Below are 18,655 nucleotides of genomic sequence, written 5' to 3'. Positions count from 1 at the left end.
GGGAGTCCTCTTCGCATCTGAGTCAAAACAAAGGGTGAGGTATCTAAGCTTAACTTGATTTCGCACATAACCAACAATGAAGTGAGAAATTCCTTGGAGTATTAAATCGCTCTCAAGGTAGTGTTCGTGTTTCTTACTGCTTTGGTTTGATGCATGCATAGTAAGTGAAGCTTGAGCAGTGAAACGCTATTATTTTTTGTCTCTTCGGAAATAAAAGGCTCCGCGCAACCTCCTGCCAGGGTCCCTTTGTGGACACTCATGCAACAAGACCGCAGTGAAAGGTCTAGCAAACTGTATTTTAGTGCACGTCAAACGCTGCACATGGACGGATTCCTTTAAAATCCGACGATCAGTATTTGCGCCCTATATCTCTTTTATTTTATATTTTTGTTCGTTTTTTTTTAATTTATGCATGAGCATTCTTTGATTGTATTGGGTAATGAGAAATAAATCGGGAAGTTGATTACTGGCTAGCAGGTATTAAAATGCACAACGCAGTATTAAAATGATTTACTTCTCCTGTGCTTGTCCTCCGGTTGACGACCGCAGGATGTACGCAAATGACAATCACTGGAAGCTCCTATGATGACAGCCTGTGGACATCCTCCGTTTATCCCATCACGGACGAGGACGTGATGACACTTTGAGGACATCCTGAGGACCGCGTGTGTTCTTGGGGGTGCAATATGAGTGGTCCTTGTGGTTAATTCTTCGTGCGTACATGTTTGTGTATTGTCGCAGGTTCTCTGTTCATGTAGAGCTAAGAGTTCTGAAACTATAAATACTCAGAAATAGGCTGTGCTCTGAAGCGTAGGTGGCATGTAAAACTGTGAAACTCGCGCACTATGTGCCGTACATCGTACACATAAACTTGGCAGCAGCACCTTGTGTGCTGGGCCAGTTGTCATGCGTTTATGATTGTCAGACGCAAGCGCGTTCAGACTTTACGTTTCACGTGAGAGGCGTTCCGTGTTAACATACAGGGCAGTTACAGAGAATGGGTGAATACGACTGTAAGAAGAAACTGTTCCTGGCAGAGAGATGACTGATACATGTACATGTTACGACGTCCAACAGAATTTGTTGTATAAGCAAGAACTTCAGTTTTAAATCAGCAGTTGCTTGTTTTGTTTTCCTACTTATTGGTCCCTTTTTATTCTACTTTTACACTTTTTTTTTCTTCTTTTGTGGTTTGCCATTACAATGCTCTGCTAACCTTTATTATGCTGTTCGGATAGAAGCCACTCTGAGAATTTTTCTTGATGGTGGCTTTTCTGCGACGCTACCTTTTGGTGCCTTTCTTGTATTCGTTTTGCACTCCTGGGAGATGCAAGGCTGTGTAAACTTCATGATCACTAAACGTAGGTACCGTAGCCACGGTGCCACGTCTGAGAATTTTGCGCTTTGCGCCGATGCTAAAGTCTTCGGCCTTGAAATGCCGAGAACACGCAGAGTTCGAGCTAGCATGCAGGCGAAAAACGATTTTAGATGGAGAGTTTTTCGCTGTTGTTGCAGACAATGGTCGCGGCTGATTACTTTGTTGTACGAAGCATCTTCATCAAATTTAATGCAAGACTTTGCTCATCGGCACCAGTGAAGATGCTGTTCTCCTTTGCGAATCTGATTGTACGGCCGAACACAAGAATCCTAAGTGATGCAGTCAAAAACTTCTAATATTAAAATTACCGTGATAATCTAACAAATAAATGCTATTTTTTCTTGCTGACTTGTTATGTTCATCGTTATTTCTCTAATTCCAGATGACATCTTCATCACAGTATTTCTGGTACTATAGTTACGGCATTTAAATACTATATATTTTATATTTAAATACTCCTATCGAAAAGTATTTATGAAGAGTATTTAAACACCCCTTTCAACAAAGTATTTTGCATTTATATTTAAATACTCAAAAAATGCATTTATGTCCACCCCTGGTCGGAGGCCACGGTTCATTATTCGTTTTTTTAAGAGAGAGATGCGTAAAAGGTACTTAGCTATATTAGATAAACCTATTTAGGTACACACTGCCATCCATCAAGTGCATCCTATATGAAATGAAACAATCGCAATTCGCAATGAAGTTACTTGTGTCAAGACGCCGCAATATATTTCGAGCCACTTCTCCCGTAAGACAGCATTTGAGCGGAACTCGTGGAATGAAATACTTGTGTTCGACACTGCTTTCTTCGGCTTGCAAAGCGGGACGGTGCAGTACACCATCACGTCTGCACCATCCAGGGATGGGCAGTATTTAAATACATTGTATTTAAAATAGTATTTAAAATATAAATACCGTACATGTATTTAAAATACATATTTAAATACAGGCAAGAAAAATATATTTATATTTATATTTAAATACTGTTTTAGGCGTATTTATATTTAAAATACACTTAAATACACATATCTCATCCTCCCGTATTTGTGGGCTTCTCTCGAGTCCCACATTGTTAGCCTCCAGCGATGAAGGGTATCTTGGTTAGAGGCTACAGGTCACTCATCTCGTGTGCTCGGGGATTTCCGTCCTTCTAGAAAACAGCACAATGTGCGAATGAGGATATCGCCACCCCCGTTGCAGCGGACTGGACAGGACAGACAGACAGGAAAAGAACCGACAACGACGACTGAAAACCAGCAAATGAACAAATGAAAACTTTATTCAACATAGAGGAAGTGGAAGAAGCGATAACGAGTCGTTAGCTGGTTTTGAGTCGTCGTCAGTTCTTGTCCCGTTACCGTCCTGTCTAATACCCCCTCGCTGCTCCTGAGACTCAAGGAGACGTTTCGTTCAATGGGAAGTCGGTCCACGCAAGATGCTGAAATCATCACACTGCATCACGGAAAAGTCAAGAAATATGTGGGCATTGTGTGCAGCAGAGATGCATCCGTAGGTGTCTCCATTTATTACATAATTTAAAAGAATAATGTGCCCGGACGGCTCAAAGTATTTACGGAAGTAGTTACAGTATTTAAATACTGTCTTAATGTATTTATATTTTGTATTTAATTACTTTCATCATAAAGTATTTATAGGCGGTATTTAAATACATGAAAACATGTAGTATTTTGTATTTATATTTAAATACCCGAAAAGTGTATTTATGGCCATCCCTGGCACCATCCACAAACCATGCACTGGAGACAAACACTGTCCACCGCGTGAAAAATAGCAAAACCCAAACGCGAATGACGGCAGCAACGGTACCCGCATAGCATGCGTCGTCTGCCGAGGGTCCCGTATTCAACGCCACAAACGCGCGGCGGCCGCTTGGCGAAACTACATCAGTGGCGCTGGGGCTAGGTGCGAGTTTTATGGTCGTGTATTATAGAGATGGTCGTGCAGTGGACTGAAGAACTGCTTGGCGTATGAACTCACTATGACGTAACATCTGCGTTTCTTACTGCTTTTGGTGTGATCCATTCAGTGTTTCACCAAAACTCGAGCTCACAGCGCGAGACACCTTGCCATGTTTCTCTCTCTCCTGCGATAATGCTCCATTTAACGTCCCGTCAGGGACCTTATTCGGACAATTGTTCAAACGGCCGTTACGACATATCCTGCGGATGTACGGCTAGGGACGTCCATCCACTTCGCTCCCAGGGATGTCCACCTGACATCCATTTCAGGACATGGACGTTGGGATCTATTTCGGACGTCCGCAGGAGATAGTGTTCTGTCTGGGCGGCGGTATTCCACAATGTCCGTAAGTTGCCCTGTCCGACGAGCACTTTACTGGGCTTTGGTTTACTTACGACGCTTTGGTTTACGACGAGTGGTTTACTGGGATCAATGACATACGGCACTGGGGAATCCGAATCCACCAGCGGAAAACAGTCGCGCTCCAGCCAGAGCCTGACAGAAGTCGTTGCGCGCATCCGGCAAACTCAGCGAATCGGTCCAACGCTCGCTGTAACTCAACATTGCTGTTGCTCGTCCTCGAAAGATGCGGAAGTAATATGGTACTGGAGTTCCGAGTGAATCTGAGGCAGTAGTTTATCCAGAACCGCAAGCTCGGGGTGTCTGGATAACCCACTGATCTGAGGTTTCTAGGCGGAGCAAGAAAGAGCGCTCCGTGGCGGAGAGAGTTGCAACCAGTGGAACACGCGTGCTCCGTAAAACGCCAGCAAAACACACATTCTTCGCCGTGGAGCCAAAAAAGACGCTACCGATAGACCAGTAGAATTCGTTATTCCCGTCGATGAGAATTGCGATATTGCCGGTTCTCCACAAGCAGACCACGGTTAATTATTGTGCGTTACGTAGCAGGTGGTAAGATCGTGGAATTGTTGGCGTGCTGCATAGAGCTTGAAGCGAGGAACTACAGAAAAATACATATTTTTTCCTATATCGACACCTTCTTACGGGCCCACGGAATTAACTGAAACTCGTGCATAGCCACCTGTAAAGATGGGGCGAGAGCAATGACAAGAAACGCGAAAGGGTTCCTTGGACTGGTGGTAAAGAGCTCAATTGTGTTCACTCAATGTATGAGTCACAGAGAATGCGTTGTGTGAAAGCCAGTGAACGTGCACTTAATGAACGTCCTAAGTTACGTGGTCAAGGTGGTCCACTGCGTAAGATCAAGGTCCAGAGCTGTGCGCCTGTTCAAGGCACTGTGTCAGAAAACGGAAGCAAAACATGAAAGTATCTTCCTATGCAGTGAGATGACTTGCATGAGGAAAAGTGCCGGCAAGAGTTTTTGAATTAAGAGAAGCGCTTTCGTTGCCACTTCGTCAACTGTCTCCACTGTCTCCACCGTGTAGTGAAGCCTTCTAAACGGAGCTCATTCCTTGTGAAGCTCATTCCTTTTCTGTTGAATTGTTTGAACACCTGAATGCGCTTACCCAGAGCCTCCAGCGGCCGTCACAACTGTGAGTGTTGCGGGAAAAAAAGTTAGTATTTTGTATCAAATTACAATGGGTGGGCCGCTAGAGCCAAGGTAACACCAGCCCATTCAAGTACTATTTGATGGCCTACCAAGCTACAGGAGATAGGTCCAACCTCAGACAAGGCAGTCATCATGACTCACCTACTTTGAGGGAACACTTTAACGAGTACTTTGCGAGCAGTTGAGTGGATTGTATGCCCTTTTCACGTCTATGTGTGTGCATGCACTTCAGCCATCCTCATAGACTTTTGGATGGGCTAGCTACATCGTACATGTGAGCCAGGGTTTTTAGCCTTATCCGAAGAACAAGAAAAAAGAACCAACTCGTTGCTAAGTGCCACCCAGCCTCGTATTGATGAGCTTTCAAAGGAAAAGCAGAGCCACCCATCCGACTAAGCTGTGCAGGATGAACTCCATTGAATACTCGGTTCAATAAAAGTAACTGTGTGCAATGTCATCCACATGTCCTGTTTCATCTCGGAACTCATGACATATTGTTCTCTGTGGGTACGTTGCGGGTTGGGGGGCTCAGGCTCCCCCCCCCCCCCCCCGTCGGCGCCTATGCTTGTAGGTATAAGCACTAGTTTATTTCTAAAAATGTACTAGATTAACTGTGAAGAAGATCCCGATCCCGTTTTAGTCTGTCCAACTCCAACTCCAAGATCCCGATCACGCTCATCCCCATCGCGCCGATCCGCGCGCAATTCATTCTGGTTTCGGCAATCATCCTAACGGCCCTCATTAAATCACTCCGCCTGTGACTGCGACTGTCTCTACTTTCTGCCTAACAATACTAACTTCAGAAAGAATTCACCTCTGTGACGCAGCGTCGTCTGTCACGGAATACCGACGAATTGTTTCTCTTTTTGGACTAATATCGCGAGAAAAATATGGTCAATATGATTTATCATAAATACTTCTTCATGAGCTGTAGCTACTGTTGGACCAGGTGTCATTATTTAATCTACAGTATATACTGACGTGTCATTGACATGGTTTTGTTAGGGTCACACCTATATCCACCAATAGCAGCAATCAAGTTGCTGTTTGTTGCATGATGTATACCTGTGAGCGACAGCCTAAACGAGAATGTGTCCTAAGTCCTGTAGGAAGCAACACTCTGGCTGGAATGCATCTTCGGCCGAAATGAGACTACCTTTGGCCGTAATGAGATCTTGGCCGTAATGAGACTCTTGGGGATTAAAGGATTTTCGGCAGTAATAAGACCGGCCGTAATGAGATGTTACCGGAGTGCAGTGCTTGATGCCGACCTTGAAGGAGGCGGGGGGGAGGTGATGTAGGGGGAAGGTGCGGTCAGCCTGCTCTAAGTGGTGGCTCGGTGCACCCGGGGGAGGGAGAAGAGGGGAGGGTGAAAGAGGGAGGGAAGAGATGATGGTGGCACAGGAGAGGGAGGAGGGAGGGGTGTGCTAACCCTCTTGCTCTGGGATTAGGGTAGTCCTCTTGGACTACCCACCACAGAAAACATGCGAGCATCCCTCAGTAGTCTTCATTGGGACGCTCCCTGTACCACGGTGCCTTGAAGGAGACTTTCACGTTCTCACGAATATTCACGGCTATGATGCAGGGCAGGCACAATGAATATAAAAGTAATGAAGCTTTCCACAAGCTTTCACGTAGCAGCCTACGTTTCGTCGCCTGAAGAAATGTGGACTGCTACATGAAAGCTCGCAAGCACAGAATAAACATAGAGAGCTTCATGCTTTTATATTTATTGTGCATTAATATTCACGCTGAAATAAGGCTCAGGAATTCCCCCTACAAATATATTAGCAATCCACACGCAAAACATGAAAGTAGCCAGCTGATGAGCCCCCCACCATAAGACGAAAATTCAGCACATATCCCTGATAAGCCATCGTCAGCATTCTAGAGGTCACCCGATGCACAAATAGCCGACGCCCCTGTGTACGTTCACAGCATTTCTCCTCCGTTTTCTCTTGTGAGGTGGCAGGGTGTCTTACCACTTGAAATGCTTGAAACCAGCTGCAGAAAGGTAATTTACGTTAGGCCCCAATCTCAGTTGCGATTAGTAGATCATCTTTCCGCTATCCACTCTCAGGAAAAGGAAAGAGGCCGGATAAGAAAACGAGCCGCGGGAAAAACAATAGCTTTTCGTTTCTTTCCTAATATATTTTATTCATACAAAAGCGCAAATGCGAAACCGTTGTAATGATGATAGCAACCTTTTGAAGTGAGTGCACAGGAGCTGATACCGTAGAACTGTATGTCGCTATACCGCAATTGGTACAGAGTGCAGGCGCAAAATAAAATTACATTTCTATGGACCAACGCTCTAAGCAGTCGCCAGTTTCGTTCGAGAGCTCGCGTGCACCACGTTCCTGCACTCACAAGTAATGACAACACAACTAAAACTCAAAAAAAGGACTGACAAACAGAGCCATCAGACTTTCACTGTTTTATCGTACATTTGTACCGATACATACACTTTGTTCATCACTATCACGTTATCATTTCCCCACGTTGGTCAGGAAGAGGTATCTAAGGCCGCCCGTTTCCGTTTGCGATGATTGACAACCATAGGAACGGTGCTGATCTTGTGAGATTGACGTCCCTGCCATCGCTTGAAGTCTAGCGCAGCTTTCTGGCTTATTGCGAAGAGGGAGCGTTCCGTGTTGTCCAACTGGGCTGTCAAGACTCCAGTTGCATCCTCTTGAACTCCGTTCTGTGAACGGTCCATGATTTTGCGAAGCCGGCTCTTAAATGCCTGAAAGAGGAAAGACGATTGAATATAAATAGTGAAACTGCGTATCAGCTCTACGCCTAAAAAATAAAACAGAGAACAAGAAAAAAAAAAGGAAATACATGCTTTCATTTCTTTCTTCCATATCCCTTTTCGAGATCTAGGATATTTCGGGTTAAACGAGGCAAAATAAACTGAATATACGCTGAGCGTGCTGTATAGTAGGATAGCGTCACCTACGGCGTAAATTTTTAGTGGTCTGACTCTCATTGCTAAGATCCAAATCACTAATATCCGAGTTAATACGAAGCGAAGCACCCTCCTTAAAGGAGCGTGGAAAGGAAATTTGAATGGCTGAAAACAGTTTTTAATTTGTCAAGCAGTGTTTAAAAATCAGAAAACAGAGTAGCGTTCGGAATCCCGAGCCGTTTTTCAATCCCGGGATTTCTAAATGTAGATCCCGGGACGGCATCGGGATTTTGTCGCATTCTGTCCCCGGAATGTCATACAGGACTGTATTCACCTGGCACATCCATGCTGTCACAAATTGCACATTCTTGTGGAAGAAAACGGGGGAAAAAAAAAGAGAGACAGAGAGAGAAAGAGAGAAACTTTTCACGGGGCAAAAGTTTTGCAGCGTATTATATTTAACCCCTTTTCAATTATATTGACCATTTGCACCGTTATTTGCACCGCCGGAATATCGTTGCGATGCGTTGGAATGGGGCGTTGCTTCTTGTCGTCTGCTACAAATATCTTCTGGCTACGCCCCAGGATGTTTCCCGCGGTTAGCAGCGCACAAGAAGATGTAACGTTTAGCACTTGTACATGCGTGGCAGCTAAAATCAATCACGGTTTTCGCATCTTCCGCACGAGTAATCGGGGGAACACCGCTTATGTGAATACGTGGAATGGTGCGTTTTGCTCTTCTCCCCTTTTATTCATTCACTGTTATGCTCTGTCCGCAGCAGCCTCCATGTTCTATTTTCACTTTCAAATATACGTGTTGGTGAGGATCAAAAGAACACCGATGTCCGTTGGTAAGAAAGCCGAAATCCCGGGATTTGGCCTCGTGAAATCCCAGGATTTCGGGACATGAAATTTTGCTGAAATCCCGGGATTTCGAGATCCGAACCCTAGAACAGAGTGCTCGACAACCACCGTTACAAACGATGGGCCGTGAAAGTGGGTTAGCTTCTGCAAAATAGTACGATTGCAAATATTTCTTGCTGGAATATGGGAACAAAATTACGATCAAAACATTCGTGATTAGTGAACTCAGAGTGACAGCAATGAGGGCTGAAAAAGCCAGGCCTGCGTCTACGTCCCTTCAGAAGTTCCGCGAAAAAATAAGCATTAGTGGATCCACCCCAAATGGGCATCATTCTGCGCATAAAAACCCTGAATTACTACGGTATACAGATTAGAAGGGGCATACCTTCATTTTTGGGGAGCAATTTTGTATCCCTCCGGGACGAGGCGTCGTTCAATGAACAATTTTAGATCCATTCAGCAGATTACCTTCGCATAACCCTCAAACCGATTCGTACAGCGCGCCATATTTTTTACGTCCGGTCCCCCAGAGCAAATGTCTACACATATTTTACGACCCTACGTTGATTACTGCTTTCACGGGCTGCATTTGGCAAGACGCTCCTTTTTGTGCCTCCACGATATCTGGGGCCCTCGTGGCCAGTCTAAAAGCCGCCAAGGCTGGACTGCAAAACCGATAGTACTGACTCTGAGCTCACAAGCGACTCTTTTCGAACACGCGCGTTCTGACTAGTTTACTTCGTCATCATTTTTCAACATTTATTACTATATGTATGTATGGAGAATGAAATAATAAAATTTCACAGATGAGCAGGAAGCAACGTGTGTTCCCTCACAAGCAACATTCGTGACCTAATTATCGTAAGCCCTTGCTAAAACATCTATACCTTTTGTACAATATTTTTTTTTTTACGTATCTCCCGGGGAATAAATACGAAAATCAGGAGAATTTCCACCATGGAGCAGCTGACCTTGAACCAGAGTTGGAATGGAAACGCTTGAAACGTTTCTTCAGGGAAGCACCAGACACGATGTAGCTCCGCAACGATTTTTGCTTCAGCCAAACAGCACGTACTCCGCGAAATTGATGATACAATCGAACAACAATATCGCCTGGTTGTTTTGCTTAGCTAGGTTTGGTACGTGAGAGCAGGTTATCCTGTGGAGAGGAGGCCACTTTGAGCTTTCGATTTCACAGGCCTTCTCGAGACAGTGACCTCCGCCCGCCTCGTTGATGCTTGGCCTAGTTTTCCACCTGGCCGAGCACGCAGGGATGTTGTGGAATGTCATCTCGCTACTGCAGCTTTCGCGGCATCACCGGACTTTTGCTTCTTTCTGCCCACCAACCGGATTTCTGTGCATTGATTGGTCATTGAACTCGCACTGTACTACACTACCTTTAAATGCTTCCTGGTACCAATTGCTCACGGGCGGAATAGTTTGCAGAACACACTTTCACGTAACTTCGTCTGCATCATTTCTTTCTCTGCAACTAAGGTGCACGTCGCACGAGGGCGTCTCGTTGCGTATTTAATACATTGCGATAATGCCTACAGAGTCTGTAATTTCCTGGAACGATAATAGAAAACTACCGTGGTGCCATGGAGTCCTTCATCCCTAGTGTGGAGTGGGCACAAGGCAAATTTAAGGCGTTTCTACGGCTATTGTTGCTCTTGTACCGATTAACTGTGAGTAGGTCACTGGTGTTGGAGAGAACAGATACTCTCCGAATAAACATCTATCTATTAGCATTTCTAGAGCCTATGATAGCAAGGCGTTTGAGGGCAACATAATTGCAGAGCAACAACAAATGACAAACATGCAAGCTCAAATTCGTTAGTACGTGCTTTGAACAATGACGCGACAAGTAAAGATCCTACTCAGTACTAGTGATGTTCGCAATAGTAAGGAAGGACAGCCACAGAAGAGTACTGAAATACCTCTTCTAAATTCATCACGGTGCGAACGTACAGGGCAAACCATGCTCCCAGGTCCCAGAAACGTGTTTTAGCTTGTGTAGCCTATGACGAATCTAAAGAGTAGCATTTCACACGTGCAAGAGACAACCGTACACTTGGTCTGATTTTCTAGAACATATTTTTGTCCCGGGTAAGGCGCAACACAAATCCAATATGCTGCCATAGATGCGGAACGTCATTGACCTTCGCTTCTAGCAAAGGAACAACGCTCTCGTATTCTAACAACACGCAAATTCTCCGTAGCTGTGCATTTCATCTAAGCAGGTCCGAAATAGGCCGAACAGCATCCATCTCGTAGGCGGTGAGAAGATTCAAGACAACTTTCCCGAGCGTGCAACCAGGAAAGTTCGAGGAGAGAAAAAAAAACAAGCACTAAATGCAGCCCCCGAACTTTCGAGAAAGTGAACACGGCAATGTAGGCCACCTGCGGTCATCCAGACAATACCGACAAGGAACTTGTTTGCCAGCACTCTCCCCTGCAGAGCCCATCTCTCAAAAGTAAAGTTTGCCATCAAAACGAAAGAAAAAACATTCGAAGTGGGTCGCCGTCTTGATCTCGTACAAGCTAAATGGCAAAGTGAAACAATGGTACTTCCATAGATGTCTCGTCCCTACCACTGAGGTCATCGAACTCAGCCCATAAGCAGGGGCCGCTTATTCTTACTTCGGATCATGCGTGGGTCAAGACCGTATTGAAGAGAGATGCACCTAGTTAATATTACTGGCAGGTGATCCAATGGCAACGCGTGATCTTCTCTCCAGTACACTGAACAAATAAAAGACACACACACAACAAAAAACGAAAACACCGAAATGAAATGTGAAAATCTCGTTCAATAAACATTACTGTATCTGCCCGTTTTTCGTCGGTGATAACTGACATAATTTCCTTTTGGGCCCTCGCCCACAAATGCCCATCTACAAATGGTGAACTCTGGAATAGAAGCGCAACTCAGAAGGAAGCAAATAACTAATGTTTGTTGCCCTTGTTGTTCCTTTATCCTATTTGAGAGCTGTTCCTTGTGGACTTTTGGAGTCAAGTTCTACGCCTCATTTTTCTTTTTAGAATCCTGTTTGAGAATTAACTGTATTATGTCCGCTCTAGCCTCACGTTTTACTTTTATGTGCAAGCCCTTGGAAAGTGAGATGATACAATCAAAAGGCGCAGCATTCGTATTATTTTTATGCTCGATACTAGACTTGTGTTCCTGATATGTGGTTTACCTGTAGCGCAACCCTAATTTTGAATTGCAACTTTAATGTAAGTCGCATATTTGTACACAACGAAGCGGAATTTTGAAGTAATGACGATATGAAATATTGCAGTACCTGAATTAAAGCTTGGCTGATGTCATCTGCGTCCAGAACTGGGAGATTTTGGATGTGCAAGCCAAAGTTGTAGAAATGTGGCTGAAGTCGGTACAGGTCAACTGCAGCAGCATCAGCGCTTAAAATTTCTCGGTATGTTTCCCGATATACCTTGGGTACTTCGACGGCTATAACGTGTCTATTCAACAGCTGACGAGCAAGCCAGAGTGGAAGGTCCAGCTTGGTACCCGGTTTTAGGTCCGGGGATTCCGACGAGGGGTCCAAAGAGCCTAAACGAGAGAGAGAGAGAGAGAGAACACAAACATGAATACCTTCACACGTGGTTTAGGACTTTGCCAGTAATATAAGATCACCGCAGTTAAAATCAGAATGGATACGTATCAGGATCAAATGGTGTAAGTGTCATTGAAACTTGGTACGACATGATTGTTGCTTTTTTCAAATAAAGTAGCACTACGCAGGCGAGCTGGTGGAAGACGACAACTAATATAGACTTGAGCGCGATCATACTGAAAACGTGACAGAGCAAAATTGACTCAACCTCGTGTCTCGTTTTCTGTGTGCCCACGCTCACTCTTTTATTACTACACTGCTTTTTTCAGCATCTCTATTCAAATAGCATGTGAAGCGCCGCGCACAAAATCAGTTGGAACTTCAGATCGCCAACATACCAAAATTCGGAATAGACAGCTCAATCTTGCACGGAATACGCTCATTTGTTGTTAGTATTTCATCCAGAGAGAAATAATCGGTATATTCAAAAACACCGTGTCTATCGCCAGCACCAGAATCACCAGCCGACATTTTCAACTTGGCGCCTAAAAGAGCCGGTCCGAGGATATGTAGTACAGCCCTCCGCGTTCTTGCTTGGTTCGAGAGTTTACCCGTATTCTTACGCTCATGCGAAGTACCCTGATGTGCAGCTATTTTTAAATGAAACTTCGTGAATTAATTTGTAAACTAAATATATAGTAATGCTTTATTCTTATGCTTTGTATTTGACGCGATAAATCGTAAAAGTGACAATTTGACACGTTTTCGAATGCAGCCTCTTGAGGTCCTACATTGAGCAGCGCAATTCCGCCGAACCTTCTCCCCTTCTCCCAGCACGTCCCTTCACCGATGCAGAAAAAAATAATGTCGTCACTTTAGAAAGTGTTGCTATTCGTTCGAGTAGGTCAGAGAAATGCGGACTTTTGTCAACGTTTGGTGAGAGCCTTTTTCGAACTCAGTGAACGTAATTGACAGAAATATGCCAGCTGTATTTCTGGATAGACTGCCGCTTCCAAGTTTGCAGGCTTATACGGCCATCAGTGTCCTTCTGCTATCGGGATCTGTGTACTATGCCGTCCAAGTAACGTCAGATCTAGAATGGAGACTCAACGCCACGTTCAACTTCGATTTCACATCGGATATGGACACATCAGTGAATGTTCAGAATGTCACATTTGTGAACAGCCGTCAAATCACATTGGAACAGTTTCTCATGGAGCATCATTACATTCGACGGATTGTTGAAGTTTTATACTTCATGTTTCTGGAACCTCTCTGCATTTGGGTAAGTTGTTTTCATCTCACGCAAATACATTTTCAATGCAATGCAAAGCTAGCTGTTCTAACCACACCTACTACGACGCTGTTATCGGCGTGTTCGTGCTGTGAAAAGAAGGAATATTTCACCGGATGACGGTGAAACATCCCTTTTGCTTCCCGATCATCCACTTTGTGTGTCTTCGGACGAACCGAAGCACAGTATTTTCTGCTTGTATTTCTTTGTAGACTCTTCTATTGCGCTACATACGCATGCAACGCATTTTTTGTGCTTCTCGTGCGCGTCCATGTACCTCACCTGTTACTCTCTATTCTGTGAAATTGGCGAATGATGTTGATGTTGGTATACCTGCATTGAACGTGGATACCTTGTTGGTAGTTTTAGTGTACAACGTACCGCCACCGATGTACGTAGTGTTTTTTTTTCTTGTTGTTTTTTTTTGTGTGTGTGTGTAGTTCGGGTTTTGTTGTTTGCTGACTGATCTGCTCCAGCACGGCGAGCGCACGTATTAAAATGGTTGAAGCTTGGGAGCTTTACCTCGTTCGTCCCCCGTCGTTCCATAATAGAATCAGGTCGCACTTCATGCACATTACCAATATATCTTTTGCATCGCAACTTTCCGAGTCTCTCTGCATAACATGCCTTTTTATTCAACCCTATGACTGTTGACGCGAAAGGGCGAGTTTGTGAGGGATGCTGTGTGAGACACAACGTTGTGTGATGTAATGGACCACTGGCCTTCGTCACAGGACTAACCAGAGAAGACTCATGACATTGTCATAGGCCAGAACACCGTTCGATTCGTGCGCGGCGCCAATCCTTGTCACGTTTCGCGTGAGCGCGCGATTGCACCTCTCTTCGTAAACACACATACGGCTTTTATCGGTGTTTTTCGGTGAACGGCAGTGTCCAGGCTGATGCACGGACATGCTTTCGTCTCGATCGTCCGTCTGTGATGGCCTACCGTGACACAAAGACCGGCACATACTTTCGCTCACCAGGTTTCTCATTTGCTGGGGGAACGTAAACGTGTGGTCTCAACATTTTGGAACCCAGCAATTCTATGTGATATTGCGTTCGTCCTATCATTTTTATTATTCTTGTGACAGATGCTCAACAACGTGCATCACAACATGTACCATGTATTTATCGAAGTTTCTCAGTTTTCCTGTGCCTTTCACCTTGAAGTGCGTCGAAGCTTCCTGTAATTAGCGCTGTCGTTTGTCAATTGCCACGTATTTCTACACATATTAGGTGATACATGCTGGGTGTGCCCCCTTCCTGAATTATTTAACCAGGAAAATACTTCCAAGCATTTCATTTCCTTTATTAAGTTGCCCAAAAACAGCACATGGCCTTCTAAATGGTGCAACAAACAGGTAGTACAACAAGAAAGTTCACCGATGAAAGGCAAAACAATATTCATTTCACAAAAAATGATTTCTTTTTACACAGTGCTAGTTAACATAGATATGAAAGTGTTGGGAGAAACAGAAATATCTAAATCTGTATAAGCCATCTGATTATACAAACTTTGCATACACTTCATCGGATTTAAGGTTGGAATTGTTGGATACTTGAAAAATCAAAGGTTGTCTAAGTCGTCTTGCGCGAGCATAAAAAGCAAGGGATTCGACCAAACGTGGATAGTTCAATTATCCATGCAGACATTTGAAAAGAAATGCAAGGTCACGCTCCATACGTCTCTGATTGAAGGTTGCAGTGTTACACCGATTAAGAATTTGTGTATATGCATAATAATACCGTCGCCCAAAATACCTGTCAAAATATATACAGATAAATCTGCGTTGTACATTTTCAATATGAGAGGAGAGAACTGCACCAATACAATTCCATACCGCTGAGCAATATTCCAATCCGGGAACAATTGGAACGTAGAGGGTGGACCCAGTAGTTTATTCAGAACCGCAAGCTCGGAGGGGCGGGGGGGAGGTTGCAAAAAAATTGGGGGTGCAGTTACATTGTAATGGCAGCACACAGGAAAAAGTTAGGGGGTGTTGCCAAACATTTGGAGGGGTGTTAGGAGGGTCTGGATAACCCCCTGGGAAGAATGAAAGAACGCAGTCGTCAAGTCAAGAAGCCTGGCCGCTGGCTTTCTATCATTGCAACATGGATGAAAGATATATGGAAGATGAATGAGCTTTCACAAGATCACACACAGACACACAAACGAAAAAGCTATTACACTGTAGATACAAACTGCATCTGTATATTTATGTGCTTTCTGCTTGATCACTTCGTTAACCCAGCTGCAGACAGGACGGTTGGCTAATCTACTCAATGGCTTATTTGTTGGTGAGGGAAAATGTAACTTTTGTTTGAGAACTTTAAGAACTAGGTATATGCCACATGTGCTTTTGTTCAAGTTTTGAAATGCACTGTCCATCACTGGATGCCTCTGCATCGGTGTGGAAGCTTTCTCAGCAACAGTAACAGTATGAATATGTACTCTTTCATGTAATATACTGGAGCATTTTGTTCGATTGGCAGTACATTTTTGCAGGTTTGTCCTTTGAGGTCCCCTAGTTTCTTGGGGTTCATGTACGTATCTAAAATAGAGCACAGAGGGAACAGCAGTTATTTGGAAAAAGAGTGCGGAAGGGGGAATACCAACCGAATAACTGAGCACATGAAAACCTCTCATGAGGGCAAGAAGCAAAAGAGAATGAAGCAGGGGAATTGTACATTTATGTGGCATCAATTTCTGTTGCTTTCTCAGAAGAGGTAGTGTAGCATATTGGGATGAGGAGGGAGGGAAAGGGGAGGGCAACAGCTTACATATTTGTTATATGAACATACATCTTATATGAACACTATACAGGGTGTGTCTCCGAAAACGTGACATTGAATTATAATAAAAAAACTATGCCACCTAGAATCATGCGGTCAACGGCATTTGTTCTTACTGGGTTTTTTGCCATCTCCTGATGTGAATGTCATGTAACGTAAGTTTTATTATGTAAATTTTTGCGAGCTGAACTCGGAAATTTCCCAAGTAAAGGTCACTTTTTACCCCACCAACGTGAAGAGCGTGCCGAATTTACTCAAATTAATGATAATTGAGAGAGACATTGAGAAGCTTTCCCATCGGAAAAAATAGCCGAACATCATGCTCTGCGGAGCTCCCAGAGGATAGCGCGCGACGAATTTTTCAGCGCAATCGTTGCGAGTCCGACGAAAGGAGGTTGGAAACCCAGCCCACACCGTCATCGTAGAAAGAGATAACACAGACATGGCTTATCGCGTCCGGCTTCCGGTGGGACCATGCCTTCCCTTTCCCAATTTGAGGAACTGTCACTTTCTCTACTGTCACTCTGTGGGCTGGGTTTGCAACCTCCTTTCGTCGGACTGACGGCGATTGCGCTCAAAAAATCGCCGCGCGTTATGCACGGGTGCTCCGAAAACTATGATGATCGGCTATTTTTTTCCGATGGGATAGCTCCTGAATATCACTGTCAATTATCATGAATTTGAGTAAATTCGGCACGCTCTTCACATCGGTGTGGTAAAAAAGTGACCTTTACTTGGCAAATTTCCTAGTTCAGTTCGCAAATATTTACATAATTAAACTTATGTTACATGACATTCACATCATGAGGTGGCAAAAACTTAAGAAGAAATGCTGTGGACTGCATGATTCCAGGTGGCGTAGTTTTTTATTATAATTCAGTGACGCGTTTTCTGGGATACCCTATAAACATTACAAACATCTTGTGGAAAATGAAAGTTGTTGATAGTGTTTCGTGCTGTTGTCATGCTGTGTATGCTATCACTGTTTTTTTTTTTTTTACCCATTTTAATTTGATGGCACTTATGCCACAAAGAATACATTGAATTGTGACAAGGTTACTTTACATCAGCTAATTGCCTTGCTTAACAATTTTTGATTTCCTCAAAAAACATTTTATTGCTGCTTTTTGTCACTAAAATACAACTTCGACACATTCACTCAAACTTTGCAGGTTCCAGTCTCTGCAGTGAAGGTATTGAAGGCCACTGTCTGCTAGAAAAATGTATACACATAGGAAATTATAAATTTGTGCAGCAGTTCTTCTGCCATGTTGGCCATTTTTATGTGTTGTCAAGACCTTAAAGAACCTTACACACACACTTGAAAATTCTTACAACTATTTTCTGCACACACATCTGTTGCCTGTAATAATATAGAATCCTGGTCAAAGTCAATACCACAGAAGAAATTTTATATAGTTGAAGTAATGATATTGATCCAATTCATGTCTGTGGTTCGCAGTGAGGTGGACTCGCTACACATCTAGGAAACAGGCTACGTAGCAGGTTCACCTGCTAGGGTGTGCATGCCTCAGTTCTCATTTTTGTCAGCTGGATTTGTGCTCACAGTACTAGCACTACACAGAAATCGCACTAATATAGATACGATTTAAAGAATTTAGTACGCACTGCATGTAAAGTGCATGTAAAAAACGCAAGTTAGGGGAATGTGGTGCACCGGCACACGACATACTTGTTTTTGTGCGCTACGCATTTTAAGAAAATTTTTATTGCATTGCAAGTGAGTGATTTGAATTTTCGAGAACGAAGTCATGTGAAACTATGCACATGGCTATACTCTTTATTAGTCTTAGATAAGCATGTCATATGTCACTAAGATTTTATATGGTCAACTTTTTTTTTTTTAATGCAAAGTAAACTTTTCTTTTTGCATCCAAGTTTGCTTCTAGAATTTCAATATGTGTCACACTGACTTACTGGTTCCGGCTTTTGGCGTGACCCAATCCTGGCAAATCTAATCTTACTACTTCCTACTGTTACAAAACTTACCCTGCAATGATACCTGCGCATAATTATATCTTGTATGATCTAAGTCCGTGGTTCTCAGCCATGCAATTGTCGGGGACCCCTTCTGGGCTTGAGAAATTGATGGAGGACTCGATTCAGCGCGGGGAGGGGAGGGGGGTACGTGAATTTATGAGAAGCGTGAATACAACAAGTTGTCAATGTGAAAACGAGATTATTGGTACATGCAAGAAAAAAATCATCAAACAAAGTTTGGCCTATTTGATTTGTATGGGTGCATTGATGGGGGGTGGACTCCCCTTACAAAGGCGCATGTCTGCACTAACACACA

General features: G+C 43.8%; 2 protein-coding genes across 3 annotated transcripts in view; one reads left to right on the top strand and one right to left on the bottom strand.

Annotated features, from left to right (window-relative positions):
- Nucleotides 1-7,314: 7,314 nt before the first annotated feature.
- Nucleotides 7,315-12,820, bottom strand: LOC135378082 (DNA replication complex GINS protein PSF3-like). The gene is made up of 3 exons (XM_064610942.1): nucleotides 12,647-12,820; nucleotides 11,976-12,244; nucleotides 7,315-7,638 (listed from the first exon to the last, which is right to left on the bottom strand). The coding sequence occupies exons 1-3, from the start codon at nucleotides 12,777-12,779 to the stop codon at nucleotides 7,399-7,401; spliced, it is 642 nt and encodes a 213-aa protein (XP_064467012.1). The 5' UTR covers nucleotides 12,780-12,820; the 3' UTR covers nucleotides 7,315-7,398.
- A 234-nt stretch (nucleotides 12,821-13,054) lies between these two features.
- Nucleotides 13,055-18,655, top strand: part of LOC135378081 (E3 ubiquitin-protein ligase AMFR-like) — a 97,011-nt gene continuing 91,410 nt past the window's right edge. Inside the window, exon 1 of one of the 2 annotated variants that reach the window (XM_064610938.1) lies at nucleotides 13,055-13,533. In XM_064610938.1, the coding sequence (XP_064467008.1) occupies nucleotides 13,228-13,533 (306 nt within the window). In that variant the 5' untranslated portion in view covers nucleotides 13,055-13,227. The remainder of the gene's footprint in view (nucleotides 13,534-18,655) is intronic. The other variant, XM_064610937.1, reaches the window with a different exon arrangement.

Source organism: Ornithodoros turicata, chromosome 1, assembly GCF_037126465.1.
Source record: "Ornithodoros turicata isolate Travis chromosome 1, ASM3712646v1, whole genome shotgun sequence".
Lineage (NCBI taxonomy): Eukaryota > Metazoa > Arthropoda > Arachnida > Ixodida > Argasidae > Ornithodoros > Ornithodoros turicata.
The sequence above is the reverse complement of the archived record's forward strand: the minus strand, read 5'-3'. Positions and strand labels throughout refer to the sequence as shown.